Below are 16,816 nucleotides of genomic sequence, written 5' to 3'. Positions count from 1 at the left end.
TATGAAGTTTTTGAGATTACCTAGTTCTTAAAATGTTACTAACAGCAATTGAATTTCAATAATGTGTTTTGGAATACGGATTATCTACCTTCAGGGTAGATAAAAGTAAAAAACTAGTGTGGAAATGCAATATGCCAGCCGATAGCACTGAATGAAATGAACTTTCACTTACCAGTATTTACAACGTGCTCATTCTTAATATAAATCACTCATTATATAAAAAAAAGTGCTTTTCATGTATTTTTTTCGCTACATAACCAGTTGAAAATTATTTTCCCCACTATATACAAGACAGAGAAAATGTTAGCAAACAGCAAGATATATCTGGTCAGGTGGGAAGACCACCTAACAAGAGTCTAAAGTGTATCTTCTGTTCTTACACCTTCCGAGCCCTGGCCCGTTTCCTAATACTGGCCTATGGAATCTCTGGGCTAAAGAAAAACTTAACATCTAATCTACTTGTTAAACCTAGCAGACATAGGAATCCCCTGGGAGAAATCACAAGACCCACGTGTAGATTGATTTAGCTGCTCAGGAGTGAGGATTGGGAATGTGCACATTTAAGAGTTCCCAGGAGGTTTTGACATGCCTAGTCCCACCCTAGTTCTTAGAGTGGAAACTGGTTCCTGTGGTCTAGTGCAGTCTCTTACCAGATGCAGGGGTCCCACCTCAGCTTCTCTAAGCTGTCACCCAGGTGGGATGCTTCCTATCTCCTGAGGCTTATTCTGTTTTTCCTTTCTGTTGTTATTGTTGTTTTTAGCTACTCTATACTATATTCAGATTTCTTTCATTTTTACCTAATATTCTTTTTCTGTTCCTGGATCCCATCCTGGATCAGGTGTATGCATTATTCATAAGTGAACTATTAAAATATCAAAAGTATTCATTTTAGCAAATCAGTATATTTTCTGTATATAATTACAGAAAGTCCACATTGTTTTTTCCATTTACTTATAAAAAATTATTTCCTACTTGGCACTAAGGTTTACTCTCAAGGTGTTCAATCTATATCAGTTTTTATTTGAAGTTGTGTGACCTATCTAAAACAAACATTACGTAAAAAATGCTCCTAAGAATCTCAATTTGGTTTATTGTTTTAAATATATTTATTTGCAAGGATATATACAAGGTATATTATGATTGTAGGTTAATGATCACATTGATCGGCAAGATTTAATTTACCTGTATGTTTTTACTGAATGATCTAGTCTCCAACCCAAGTCAAGTATGAATATGTGGCATGATGACACAACATATTTCTTAGAAATGTGTTTACTGACTACTGAGTATGCTGCCTTTGGTTATCCTGTTAAAAGCAATGAAAAAAAAAAACATGAGCAAAAATAAGAAAAGGAGTAAGTTTTGTCTTTTGGGGATTAAAGCTGAATGGACCACATACCCACAAATGCACACGTTAGAGGTCAATACTAACACTACCATTATCTCTGAAAAAGGAAGGCTGGAAGAATTTAATGGTCAAGACTGTGATCACCAAAGCCTAACTCGACTTAAATCCCACTCACCAGTGGCTTATCCTTGGGAAGATGATTCAATTGCTTTAAACTTCAGTTACTTCAACTAGAAAATGAGAAGACAATTCTATCTCATATAATAAAGAGATAAGGCATATGAAGCAATTAGAATAGTCTTGACATGTAATGCTGAGCCCCTACATCATGTTGACTGCTATTATAACAATATATGCCCAGCTGAAAACTCAATAATACAAATGAGCTGGGGAACATCTAAAACTAGCATATGGAAAATGATTTTTGCTAACCCTAGCAAAAACCAAGGCTGTATCATCCTTTATTTGGGAGTGTTAACCATACTTTTCGTCTTTTCTTCTTATAGCCCCACTCTCAACTGCTATCCACATTCTCTCTCCCCCATTCAGAAATTTCACTCTGAATAACTTCATGACCATAGTACTCACACTTTTTAATTAAAGTGATGTATGCTCACAAATACATTTCTCAAACTCAAACATCGTGCTTGAAGTATTACTGCATTTGTCACCAAAGAATTCACATGGCAATGACAAAGAAACACGCAGACTACACTTGAGAATAGAGCTCTAAAAAGTAAAAACAATGGAATTTAGAAAAAATGGGAGTAAAGAGTTACTTTGAGCAATAAAAACAGATTGATAAGTCACTTTTCTTTTTGATATAAGCTTAACACTCACAGCCAAAATCTCTCAGCAAAACAACAGCCACTGTTTACCCTCCTGAGAGATGCTCCTTCCTCACCTAACACTTGTCACCCTTCCTAGAAAGGTTTATCCTCTTTACAATTCTAGTTAAGACGGCACTAAATACAAGGTTATTCAAGAACAACCTTTTTTACTAGTTTTCAGTGTCTTCCCTTATAGAATTTCATATTTGTGTCAAAATTATTTATTGAGTTTCTTATAAACATGCTCCTCTCTATGCAGAGTGCTGTGGAGTTTATAAAGATGAGTAAGATGATACACTTTTGCCTTCTAGTTAGCAGAGTTAAATTAATACTATTAGACCATATGTCCCTCAAAGCTAAAGATACTTACTTTCTTACCCCTTAAAGAAAATGTATGCCAAACCCTGAAATAGGAGATGCAAGTGTAAGAAAAACACTGAACTTTTACTAAATGCCACTTTAAAAGCTAGAAATAATTCCAGGAGTTCACAAGGAAGAAAGGTCACTTTCAACAAGGGAAATTCAGAGAAAAATTTTGGAGAAAGTGCCAATAGAAACAGAACTATTAGAATGAGCATGCAGAGGGTTAAAAATGTCCGAACAACAACAAAAATGACAAACATATTTAAAGAAAAGAAAAAGTAAGGTAGAAGACAGAGCCTGACAATTTAGTTTAGATATAAGTTCTCCTAAGAGGATGTACAAAGGTCTTTCCAGTTTTACTATTTTTCTAATCAGGAGGCATGTTTTACATAAATCACATTCCATATGCTTCTAGGATGTCTCTTAATTACATGCTTGCCCTCCCTCTGGTAACCCCACACTAAAGAGGCAAGCTCAGGACTAAGAATTAGATGACAAGTACACATTATCATTAATGGCATTCTCTGAAATTGTGCCACAATTTTACCTTCATCTTTTCCGTCACTTCATTTCTGATATTTATTCAGCACCAAAACAATTCTTTTTCTTCCAAGACCAAGTCATATGACTATATAACATATTAAGTTGCAAAAGATTATTACTGTATTGCTCATATCATTTGTATATTTGTATTTGTTCTTTTTCTTCAAAGTTCCATCAAAAAAGCTAGAGATTAGTTCTACTCTTAAAAAACAAAAAAATTTTTTGCTTAATTCACGAAGAATATATTACATTAACAGGTCTAGGTGAGCTATTTCAAAAACTTTTTGTTCCTCCTCAATTCCTTTATACCATCAAAAAGCTTTTAAAAACTAAATTTACATCAAAAACATTTATTGCAGAAAGACAATTTACATTGTCTTATATGAAAATGTAAAAATATCTTATGTTCAATACTAAAACTGGTGGTCATAGGACCTTTTGGCCAGGTATCTAAATAGCCACATTTTCATATTCTACTTTACATACTTACAAACGAGAAGAACTATGAACTGGAGTTTACAAAAATCAATTATTTATAAGAGAAAATAAATATCTTTTAAAAATATAAGCAATTCTTGAACTGCAGAAGAATGAGCTATAACATGTAAAACTTGAAGTAAATTTTTAAGTAGAACTTTAAACATGTAAATTAGGCAAAAACAAAAAACAAAAGTGGGTTGGAGAAAGGAGAGGAAAGAAGGAAGAAACAAAAAAAAATGTGTAAACTGTGTCAAGCTAAATTCAGGTTACTGGGGTCCTGATATGAAGACATAAGGGGTTTTAAACTAAAAGACTAAATGTGTTACTATTTCAACATATTACTTCCTCCAGAATTCTCATAACATGTACATAAATAAGAATGTTTCTCATTTTGTAATTTATTAACAATGTATACATTTGAAAATAAATATATACAATATTTCAAAACAAACCCTTCAAGACCATATTTAGGCAATGACATCCAAGAAAGTGGAATTCAGGTACCATGTAATATTTGGAAAATACGGTAACCTGAAGATTAAATTTTCTCTTTCCTGCTGGTTACTCTGAAGTCCCCAATTATACAGGTTGCTCCTAACGTAGTTTTCTTATTGAGCCAAGCATCTTGATGGGTCAAATCCAGTTTCATTTTCTCCAGTACTACAAAAATTAAAAAGAAACAAACAGAAAATAATTTACTTAATTATTCACAAAGATGAAAAAGAGTCTATGGTTTTTAAAAAGACTATGATTAAAATAGAAAGTGCATAAATACGTTTGCTAAATGCTACCAAGAGGACTGCAATTAAATATACTGTATAGGATTCCTGAGGCTTCACTTAAAAACTAGTTTATATGAGAAAATAATTCAGGGGGAGGGTGTTTGCTGACTGTAAGTTCAAGATGATGCAATTAACATGAGACAACCAAAAATCATCTCACCCAGCACTAAAAAGGCAAAAATTCCACTGAATTCTAAAGTGAGTTAAATGAGTACTATTGTGAGTAGTGTGCTTAGTTCTTAGTGAGTGAGAGAAACCCTGTAGCTTATTCCACAGAGTGCAACTACTTCATTCTAGAAATGGTCTGAAAATCAAATCAAAGGAAGTAGTCTTGAAAAGACAAGAGAGGCCTAGTGAAGAGCTATTCTGGGACCAACACGATTAATGGTGTTCAATACTGAGATATCTCCAGTAGGAATAAAATCAGCGAAGATTTCTTTGTTTGGCTGAATATACACTGAGTCATCCATAACTTGTGCCCTTTTTGTTGGATACAAATATGCTGGCATTTTCTTGGAAGAATTATGAATGCTGTTTACATATAATAACATTTCGTTTTATGACCTTCACTTCATTATCACTCAGAGAAAAAGTGAAGGCAAAAAATCTCACTGACAAGGGTGTCTCTGTGTTTGTGCAGGTGCATGTGTGTACATGTACAAATGTGAAAATGCCAAGATGCTAATGGCTTTTAATCTGATACCTTTAAAAGTGGCAATCTAGAAAAAATATGGCAAGATTTATTTTTCGTGAATAAAAATAATGTAATTTAGAATTTGAGAAGCAATTTAAATATTTTTACTAAAGGCAGTATCAGATAAAATAAACTTCCTAAAGAAATGGTACTTGGCACTCACATAAAACCACGTATGTTTATTTGACGCCTACTACGTGCTAGGAAGTGTCTCAGATTATGTGGGAAATCTCAAATTAGGACAAAATGCCCGAGGACCAAATTAATACAGACAGAATCTCACACACACACACACTCTCTCTCTCTCTATCTCTCTCTCTCTCAAAAATTGGGCAAATAGGGGGAACTCATTCAACGCAAAGAGAAGAGCTGTATTGCCTGGAGGTAGTGGGGATGAATCATCAGATCTACAAAGATTCTTTTGAAGGCTTCTGATGATGATAAAGGTGGAAAGTGCAGGTAAAAGCTAAACTGCAAAGGGTCCACACGGACATACTAAGGAGTCTAAACAACCTGGAAGTAATTTGGAAGCAATTACAAACTTGCATATGTACGCGTGTATGTTTCTATGTATGAAGAAAATGTTGCTATGGATCCAATGGTTTCCAGTATACCAGCATGCCTTGCTTTATTGTGCTTAGCTTCATTGTACAGCAGATACTGTGCTTTTTTTTTTTTTTTTTTTACAAATTGAACGTCTGTGGCAACTCTACTTGAGCAAGTTTATTAGAGCCATTTTTCCAACAGCTTGTGCTCACTTTGTGTCTCTGTGTCATAGTTTGGTAATTCTCATAATATTGCAAAATTTTTCATTATTATTCCATCTGCTATGGTGCTCTGTGATCAGTGATCTCTGATATTACTCTTGCAAATGTTTTGGGGAACCACGAACCATGTCCACCTAAGATGGCGAATTTAATTGATAAATGTTATATGTGTTCTGACTACTCCACTAAATGGCCATTCCCCATTTATCTACTTCTGTTTAAGCCTCCATAATCCCTAAGACATAACAATATTGAAATTAGGCCAATTAAGAACCCTGTCATGGCCTCTAGGTAATCAAGTGAAAGAGAAGAGTCATATATCTCCAGCTTTAAATTAAAAGCTAGAAATGATTAAGCCTACTGAGAAAGGCATATCAAAGCTTGGACATGCCAAAACTTAAGACTCTTACATCAAACAGACAAGTTGTAAATACAAAGTAATGTTATTAAAGGAAATTAAAATGCTACTCCAGTGAATACATGAATGATATGAGAGCAAAACACGTTTTGCTGATATGAAGAAAGTTTTTGTGGTGTGGATAGAAGCCCAAACCAGCTATAACATCACCATAAGCCAAAGCCTGATGTAGAGCAAGGCCTTAACCATCTTCAATTCTATAAAGAATTAAACTGTCTTCAATTTTATGGTTCTACAAAGGCTGAGAAAGATAAGGAAGCTGCAGAAGAGAAGTCTGAAGCTAGCAGAGGTTGGTTCATGAGCTTTAAAGAAAGAAGCTGTCTCTATAACATAAAAGTGCAAGGTAAAGCAGACAGTGCTGATAAAGAAACTGCACCCAAGTTATCTACCAAGCTAAGATCATTGATAAAGGTGACTAAGTAACAGGTTTTCAATGCAGATGAAACAGTCTTCTAATGAATAAGATGACACACAGGACTTGCATGCTACAGAGAAGTCAATGTCTGGCTTCAAAGCTTCAAATGACAGGCTGACTTTCTTGGTAGGGGCTAATGCAGTTGGTGACTTAGTTGATGCCAATGTTCATTTACCAATCCAAAAATCCTAGGGCCCTTAAGAATTATAATAAACCTACTCTGCCTGTGCTCTATAAATGAAGCAGTAGCTTGGATGACATCACATTTGTTTATAGTATTGTTTACTGAAAATTTTAAGCCTACTGTTGAAGCCTACTGCTCAGAAAAAGATTCCTTTTAAAATATTACTGCTCATTGACAATGTACCCCATCATCTAAGAGCTCTGATGGAATATACAAAAAGATTAATGTTGCTTTCTTGTTTGCTAATTCAATATCCATTCTTTAGCCCATGCATCATGGAGTCACTTTGACTTTCAAGTTCTATTATTTATGAAATATCTTTTGTAAAGCTATAGCTGCCACAGATAATGATTCCTCTGATGGATCTGGGCAAAATAAATTGGAAACCTAATGAAAAGGATTCACCATTAATGGCACTTAATTCTAGATGCCAGTAAGAACACTTCAGATTCATAGGAGGTGGTGAAAATATCAATGTTAACAGGAGTTTGGAAGAAGTTGATTCCAGTCGCCATGGATGACTTTGAGGGGTTCAACAAGAGTAGTGGAAGTAATTGCAGATGTGGTAGAAACTGCAAGAGAATAAGAATTAGAAGTGGAGCCTGAATATGTGACTGAATTGATGCAGTCTCGTGATAAAAGTTGAGCAGATGAGGAAATGCCCCTTTTGGAAAAGCAAGGTGGTTTCTTGAGATGGAATCCATTTGTGGTGAAGATGCTTTGAACATTGTTGAAATGACAACAAAGGATTTAGAGTATTCCATAAATTTAGTTGATAAAGCAACAGCAAGTTTTGAAAGGGTTTATTCCAATTCTGAAAAAAGTTCTATTCTAGACAAAATGTTATCAAACAGCATCACATGCTACAGAGAGATCTTTCATGAAAGGAAACATCAACTGATGTGGCAAACTTCACGGATTCACAGCTACTCAATTTTAGCAACCACTACCCTGATGAGTCAGCAGCTATCAACATCAAATGCAAGGCTCTCACTAGCAAAAAGATTACAACTCATTGGAAGCTCAGATGATTGTTAGCATTTTTTAGCAATATTTTAAAATAGTTTTTAAAGACATAAAGCTACTGCATAGTATCATGTAAACATAACTTTCATATGCACTGGGAAAACAAAAAAATCATGTGACATGCTTTATTGCAGTGGTTTAGACTCTAAAAAAAAAATCTTTAAGGTATGCCTTTTTCCCCAGATACTTCGACTTCAAAATGTCTGTGTCTTTAGGAAAAAAAAAAAAACACATAGCAGTGACAGTCCAAAAATATTCAACTCTCTGTACATTTGAAGAATGATTATAAAAGGGTTTGACAACACAGAGGGAAAGAAAACAACAGGATAAAACTAACCTTACTAAAAGTAGTTAATGAAGCAAACATGGCAAACCCCATTAAGGATTACATTCAAGTATTTAAAAATCTTCTTGGAAGAAGATAAGAAAATAAAATTTTTATGGATAAGAAACTGTAAGGCTTGGGCTAAAAATTATGGGGCATTCTGCTGATTCTTGCTATTACAATAATTAACTAATCTTACAACTTGAAAACATTTGTCACATAGCAAGTGCCTGTATTCTTTGTTTTTAAACATCATGGGTTTTAATGGGTAGTTGTGCAGCAATGCTGACTGCAGCAGAACAAGAGAGCACAGGTGGGTCAATGAAATCCAAGACTAGTTTTGGCCAATTCGCAAAATAAATGTTATCCCACACTTATCCTATTTATCTTGGATTAACAGTTCCCAGTGACTCCTTTATACAACACCCTTACTTGGCTGTTTGCACAGCTGATTTTGTTTTTTCTTTGATGGGTAGGTGAAAGATGAAGAAAAGATAAAATTTAAACTTAGAAGCAAAAATGTAAAAACTCACTACTCACAACAAAAGCTATTCATGTCTATAAATTAAGGCTTTGATATATGTATGTATGTGTGTATGCAAGGTAAAGCAGCCAGAGCTGATGGAGAAACTGCACACAGGTTATTGAGCTATGATCACTGATGAAGGTGACTACATTAGACAACAGATTTTCAATACAGTTGAAACAGCCCACTAATGAAATAAGATGCCACATAGAAATTTGTGCTACAGAGAAGTCAAAGTCTGGCTTCAAAGCACAGGCTGACTTTCCTGGCAGAGGGTAATGAGCTGGTGACCGGAAATTGACAGTAGTTACTAAATATTTTACATCTAAATATATATTTAGATGTAAAGGATTTTATATATAAACATTTATATGTTTTATATATTTATATATTTTTATATCTAAATATATATTTAGATGTAAAGTATTTTATATATGAACATTTATATATAGATACAAAATTTTATATATAAATGTTCATATATAAAATACTTTACATCTAAAATATATTTAGATATAAAAATATGTCATGTATTTATATAAATTTTATTACTTACAAATACAGGAGTAGATCTGGGACTCAAAATATTTTATTTTCAATTCGAATCTGGGCTTCATCATCTATTAACCTTAGTTTTCTCATGGGCAAAACACACCTTGTAGTACACGTACTTCACAGGTGTGAGAATTAAGAGTTGATGCAGAGAAAGCACCTTACGAAATTCCTGGCACATTTAAATGTTCAATACTTTGCTATTAATAATTTTTTTCCCCTGTTGTTATTTCTGCCAAGAAAATTCAAATAAATTAGACCTGGAACACAAAATGAAAAAAAAGTTGTATGTGATACATTGGTGTTATATTATTTGTTTAAATCACTGATAAGGGAATCATCTCATTCTTTAGAAAATTACTAAATTAAAAAGAATTTGTTTTCGATAAAAAGAATTTCTAATTGACCCCAAAATCAATACTTTTTATTTTGCTCATTGAAATACTTTACACTGCTATTCTTCACTCCTTATGATAAAATGAGGTCCCTATAAAAGGAAACCCAGAAATGGGTTTTCTCTTCCTTTTAGGTCATTATTTTGCATCTATTAAGTAGGAAAAAACCTGATGTTCCAAACAAATTTTAGTTATCATGAAAAAAGTCACAATTGTTTAAAGTGGCAAAATAAGGTGAACTAAATATATAATTAAGACTATATGAATTAGATATACTGAGTGACATGAACTTTTTACCTTTGCACATGGCTATTTGGGTTCTCACAGTCCCACAGCTTTCAACCTCATGGGAAGTATGAGTAGGTACTTAAGTAAAACACAATTTAAAACTAGAGAGCATCCCATCTTCTCTAGTATGGCATGAAGAGGGAACATGAAGGGGGAAAGAGCTTCAATTTGCAAAAAGGAATTCAGTGTTAGTGGTCAATTTACATAAAAAGGGAAATTTCAAAAAGTACAAAGAGTGAATACGAGGCATAAGTGGGTCACCAAAAGAAAAAAAATGGAAGGTTAGTATGAATAAAGTAATGCTATAAAAACAAAACACACATATAAAGAAATCTGTACTCATATTTAACAGTTGAGCACTAGTGATGCTTTAAACCTGCAATAGTTTAGTTCTATTTTGCATCTACATATTTATGTAACGATTTCACAGTAAATACTAAATGCCACTTAATATTTACAGCAGGAAAGAATAAATTCATGAATATTTTTCATAAATTTTATCAACATTTTTATTATTAAGGCCAATTATGTGTTTATTAAAGGAGAGTATATTCTCATTAAAGAATTAAGGTATAGGTTATTTTCTTCTTAACTGTTCACCTAAAAGAAATCAAGACTCAAAATTATACAAGTCTGGGGGTAAGAACTTTAAATAAATTAAAGAAAAAAATGTAAACAAAAATTCCTGTATGTGATAGTTCTCCTTTTCCAAAGAGAGTATTAGCTGATGTATGGCCCTAAAACAGCCTAACTTTGCTAGGTAAGACCAAATATCAAACAAAGTTCATCAAACAAAAATACATTATGGTACATTTAAGACAACCCACTAAGGTCGCAAGTATATCTAAACATTTCCTATTGTTACAAAGGCTTAACAACAAAGACCAAAACAAAATCCCACTGACCCATGAAACAGCCACTTTCAAGTAAATAAAAAATGGAAGAGTTAACACGAGCACAAGTATTGATTTCTTAACTGTCAAAGGTGCTACGAGTATACACATAAACCTAAGGTAAATGTTTTTATACATACTCTGAACACAAAAAATGCCATTACTTTACCTAGAGAAATACAGGGAGAAATGGACTTGAATGATCTTAGTTCCCAAATCTAAAAACCAAGAGGGTCACTCACTGACCTAGAAGGTTGCCTTCTTAAAGAAGATGAAAGAGGATAGCAGTTAAGCGAAATCACTCTACACTGGGTTTAGGTGCTAAAGTCAACAGAGAGAGGAAAAACAAGAATACAAATTAAAAAAAGAAAATTACTCAAGAAAATCCTTCCAGGAGGCAGCATATTAGAGACATGTATCTCTGAAAGTCCAAAATCAGAAGCTTTCCCCTCAGCAATGATACAAGAAAAACCCGTTTTACTGCTTAAGCAGCAAATGGTTTGCACTTAGAAGCCACAACATAGATATCAAAAACTCGGAATCTTCAATTCTGGGATCACATTAAGCACAGTAAGATGCCATGAAAGGCACTTGATACCTGAAACACTTTTGAGACAGTCACTGTCACATTCCTTAGAGGACATATATTCTTTAGGGGAAATTCAAGCAGAATAACCACACCATTTTCCTCCTTCCATTTTTTTGTTTTATTTTGTTTTAAAATCCCCCCAAATATATATAGTTGAATTCCCTTCAGCTAAAGGGAAACGGTCTCTAACTTAAGAATATGTGACTATAGAATCAGGTATCTCTCTGCCTAGACCTGTGCTTTTCCTCCTTGAACACCACAAGCAGAAGTAAGGATTCCCTTTAAATGGACAGCAGTGCTATGTTCCTAGTATCTGGAACTTAGGTAAACCTTCTGAACCCAATCCATTCATTATTATTACTTTTTTAATAGTTATTCTGCAAAAAACAAACAAAAAATATCTGTCTCTAGTTAATCTGCCAAGATCCAATTCATAGATTTAGTATGTATTAAGATTACTGGAAACCACAGCCCCTTCTCAAGATTTTTACTATCAATAAATGAAAAGGAAGGATGACAGGGAAAAAAGCAGAAACAGGAAATGGACTGTAGTGTAAGATATCACCACTAGAAGGCCTACTTGTGCAATTGTATGTGACCCAAACTATATGACCTCTATTTTTCCCATGTATATAAGACTCAAAAGCACTGTGAAGATCACTTCGAAGGCCAGAAATGGCTCGTGCCTATAATCCCAGCACTCAGGAGGCCAAGAAGGGAGAGCTGCTTGAGGCCAGGAGTTCAAGACCAGGTTGGGCAACATAGTGAGACCTCATCTCTACAAAAAACAAACTAAAAATTAGCTGGGTATGATGGCGCATGCCTGTATTCCTAGCTACTGGGGAGGATGAGGCAGGAGGGTCACTCAAGCCCAGGAGGTCAAGGCTGCAGTGAACCATGATTGCACCACTGCACTCCAGCCTGGGCAAAAGAGCAAGACACCAAAAAAGATCATTTTGGCACACAGAAGAGTTACAATGACGCAATTTCAAAGACAATGACTGAAAAGTGTTTTCCAGTGGAAAATTTATATCACTAATAGGTGGGATTTTGCTAAGCAATAAATACTGTAGTATTTAATCTCTACCCTTCCTAAGGAATTGCATGGTGAAAGAAAACAAACTTTTGTTGCATTTGGACATAATAGTTGTATCTAGTAATTCTTAGTCTTCTTTTTGAATGTTGTTTCTTTTATGCTGAAATATTATTCTTGTAAGTATGTATCAATGTACTCCCATTTTGTAAAGGTTGTTTCTACTAACCATAATGATTAATGGGAACATACTAAAATTACCATAAATCAATTAACAATATTGCATCATAATAAATGGCTATGAGTGACAAAAATAGATGCTGGTCATCTGAATTTGAATGCCTATGTGATTTATTAGTATCAAAACTTAGACAATGTATGTAGATATGTGAGTTTCAAAGAGAAAATAAACTCCAGGGATTAAGAAACAGCTATGCGGCCGGGCGCGGTGGCTCAAGCCTGTAATCCCAGCACTTTGGGAGGCCGAGGCAGGTGGATCACGAGGTCAAGAGATCGAGACCATCCTGGTCAACATGGTGAAACCCCGTCTCTACTAAAAATACAAAAAATTAGCTGGGCATGGTGGCGCGTGCCTGTAATCCCAGCTACTCGGGAGACTGAGGCAGGAGAATTGCCTGAACCCAGGAGGTGGAGGCTGCGGTAAGCCAAGATTGCACCATTGCACTCCAGCCTGGGTAACAGGAGCAAAACTCCGTCTCAAAAAAAAAAAAAAGAAACAGCTATGCTTCTATAATTGTTATTTGAAAAGATCTGTATGAAGTTAAGTTCTCATTTAGTATTCCATGTAGGCTGCAGTGCCTAAGGAAGTTCCAATAAAATTAAACATCCATAGGTAACTCTTATTTTGGAGCACAGACGATATATTTAAGGAGCTTTTAGTAATATCATGCACATCTTCAAGTTCATCCCTTGGGATAAACAAGATGAAATCTGGTAAACAAACAAACAAACAAACAAAAAACTGAATCTGTCTGGTAAGTTAGAACTAACAACTTTTTTTTTTTTAAATTTTCACACAGAGTCTTGCTCTGTCACCCAGGCTAGAGGCCAATGGAGTGATCTCGGCTCACTGCAACCTCCACCTCCTGGGTTCAAGTGAATCTCCTGGCTCGGCATCCTGAGTAGCTGGAATAATAGGCGCCCCCCACCATGCCTGGCTAATTTTTGTACTTTGGTAGACACAGAGTTTCACCATTTGGTCAGGCTGGTCTCAAACTCCTAAGCCCGTGTGATTCGCCTGCCTCAGCCTTCCAAAGTGCTGGGATTACAGGTGTGAGCCACTGCGCCCAGCTGAAAACAACTTTTTATGTAGTTCAGTTTTCTCATTTATGAAATGGGAATAACACTAAAACGTATTTGTATTGTCACAGTAAGGGTTACTTAATTAAAAATGGGGAAGCATTGTATGAAATACATTCCAATAAACGGTGAAGCTAATATTGTCCCAAACACTGTGTCTATCATTATAAAGTGGAGAGCTAAGAAATATCTCTAAAAAGTTCTTCTACATAGATATTCATGCTGCAATAAACCTCCACTTTCACAAGTAGAAGATACTAATCCTTAGACTGTTAGATTCATTCAGATATTTGTTCTTAACTCTTATCTTCTTCATGTGGCAATATCCTTGAATAGCAGGGTTATCAAGAATCTATCCTAGTACAAAAGTGCCTGTAACAACCAATGCTAAAGTAATGTTAATTACAGGATTTCTGTATCTTATCTACTATTTTAATGAAGAACTAGAAAATAGGAATCTAGGAAACAGACATAATATTCGTTCTCAAGAATTATAATCATCTGTTAATGTGTATAAAATGATCCCTCCAATGTCTAATTTAAGAGCATGCTCATCACAATTTTACGAATTCGTTTTGCCATTCATATATTTTCTCTATGAATAGAAGAATAGTTACATGCCAATAACTCACAGAATTCTCGACAACTTTAACAATTTAACCGTCCCTACGATGGGGACACAGGAGAGGCAGATTACATTTACTAAACCTTGCAGTAGTCAACATTAGCTTTGTAAAGCTACTAACTTTTGACATTAGATTAAATTCATGTCAAAAATGGATGTTTTATCCTCAATGTCAATCGCTTTATAGGTGTGAATACTGAGGCCCTCTAGAGACTTCAGTAAACCAAAGTCCTTGTATTACTATCTCCCATAAATAATACTAAGGTCCTCTAAATGCTACTACTTTTTTTTTAACCAACCTCTTTTTTTCCTCCATCTTTAATATAGAGAATCCAGAAAATAGTCCTTCTATTCTTAGATCCAGCTAGCAAAATGGGAATCTTATGCAAATTAACAACAGAATTTCAAAACTAGACCACTACAATAAACCATGCCACTAATTTATTTTACAGAACTTGAAGGCTCAATTTTAAGCTGGAGCACATTAGCTGAGTGGCAGTTAAGTCTTCAAAGATGCCACACTTAATTCTTCTCTTTTCTACATATGCAAACCTCTCCTGTCAAGAAACAAAATCTACTTTTTCTCCCTGTGAATTTGGACTGCTCTTGGGACTTATTTTAAGAGGGCTGCCACTTATGCCTTCATATACTCTTGGGGAAATCAGTCACTGTGCTGTAGAGCAGCAGTTCAGGCTGGAGTTCGAAATGATGAGAGAGGAAGTGGAGAGGCAGTCCATGCAGAGAACACCAAACTGCCAGACCTGTTGAGTGAAGCTTTGTTGGACCTCCAAGGCAAACCCAACTACCAGTTGAATACAGCTCAAGGAGTGAAGCTAGTTAACGTCACAGGAAACAAAAGAAAAAATCTCATAACTGGGCTCTAGCTAAATTCCTGACTGAAGCATCCTAAGTAAGACGTAACAAATCATTACTGCTTTTTTACCTGGTAAGTTTGGACTTGCTTGTGTAGCTGTAAATTACTGAAATTAGTTTTAGTTAGCAGCACTAATTTCACCTTTGGAGTTTTAGCTCCATTATATATTACAATTGCCCAGGAAAAGAAAAACCAGAATCTACAAGTATGGATTAAGGAAAACCCCATAATAAGAGATATTTGTACACTTGTAGATAGAGATGGTTTAAGATAAAATGTCAATGACCAACTATAATGAGTAAATCCCCTGCTATAGAAATGCAAAGAGACAGAAGTTAAGAGTTTCTGATTTCAACCATGCTGTAACTAGTTGAGCTTAAAAAAAGAAAAAATAAGGTATACACACAGAGAGATGGGCCGTGGCCAAGAAAAGTTTCATTGACACATAAACGTAGTACAGTGATGACCAAGATACTGAAAATGAAAAGATCTGGTTTAAAAAATACTAAACATGGGAGTCAAAAGATTTGGGTTTAAGTTTTGGCTTTGTCCCTGGTTTGTTACAGGGAGTAGTCACAGTATCTCCCTGACCTTTTTTTCCTTATAGCTCTAAAATCATCTGCTCTGCTGTATGTAGAGCAAGATCCACTATTAGCTAGTTGGTTGACTTTAACAAGTCACCTACTATTTGAATCAAAATTTATTCTCAATAAATGACTGGTTAGGATTAATGGCCCATGAAGCAGACCCTGAGGTGGCCCTTGTAATAAAAATATGATCAAGACTGGTGTACAGGGAAATAAAACTTCTTATTGAGCTAGAAAAAGAGTATAAGCTAACATTTAAAAGTAGCAACTACTTTATGTTCATTAAATATTTGTTAAGTATATAAGGTGACTGACAGACAAAGCCCAGCATTCAGGAAGTCCGTATTTGAGGAGTTCTAAGAGAATCCAAATACCTATGATAAAAAGCAAAACATCAGCTAACTTGGGAAAAGGTGAGGGGAAGGAAAAAAAAGGAAGCAAAACATAAGTGCAAGTCACAATAAAGGTAGAAAATACTATGAAAATTTAGAAAAAAGTGAATCAAAGAGCATTAAGCGCTCTTGGAGCACAGGTTGGATTCTGGCATGCAGAAGTTTACAGAAGATACATTATTAGGAAGGTTGATTTCTGGGCTGAAGAAATGACAGCAGCAAAGTCGTCACTACTATGAAAGAGAACAAAATATTTAGAGAAAGAGAGTATTAGGCAACAAGCTTGGAAAGCAGCACAGAACACAGTATTCTGGAAGGCCTAGAAGTTGCCAGAGATTGGACTTCACTGTTAGGCAGTGGGGAAACTGCACACACTAAGGTATCATAAGGTTAAATTTAAAAACTGGGTTAAAAAGCTTAAAGACACAGATATGGCTTGGTGAGATAGTGGTCACTGGCTGCGGGAAAATTCAAAGCAGTCAAGCTTTGAGCTTGGATGATTAGGAAAATCATTAAGTGAATGTGTAACACCTGGAAGGAGTTCATAGGCAAGAAGGTAAGGGCACA

General features: G+C 35.0%; 1 protein-coding gene across 1 annotated transcript in view; it reads right to left on the bottom strand.

Annotated features, from left to right (window-relative positions):
• Window positions 1-1,082: 1,082 nt before the first annotated feature.
• The window catches only part of PIK3C3 (phosphatidylinositol 3-kinase catalytic subunit type 3), a 130,017-nt gene continuing 114,283 nt past the window's right edge, over window positions 1,083-16,816 (bottom strand). Inside the window, exon 25 of the mRNA XM_002757195.7 lies at window positions 1,083-4,224. Within this exon, the coding sequence (XP_002757241.1) occupies window positions 4,210-4,224 (15 nt within the window). The 3' untranslated portion in view covers window positions 1,083-4,209. The remainder of the gene's footprint in view (window positions 4,225-16,816) is intronic.

Source organism: Callithrix jacchus, chromosome 13 (assembly GCF_049354715.1).
Source record: "Callithrix jacchus isolate 240 chromosome 13, calJac240_pri, whole genome shotgun sequence".
Taxonomy (NCBI): domain Eukaryota; kingdom Metazoa; phylum Chordata; class Mammalia; order Primates; family Cebidae; genus Callithrix; species Callithrix jacchus.
Note: the sequence above shows the minus strand (reverse complement) of the source record. Positions and strands in the feature narration are given on the sequence as shown.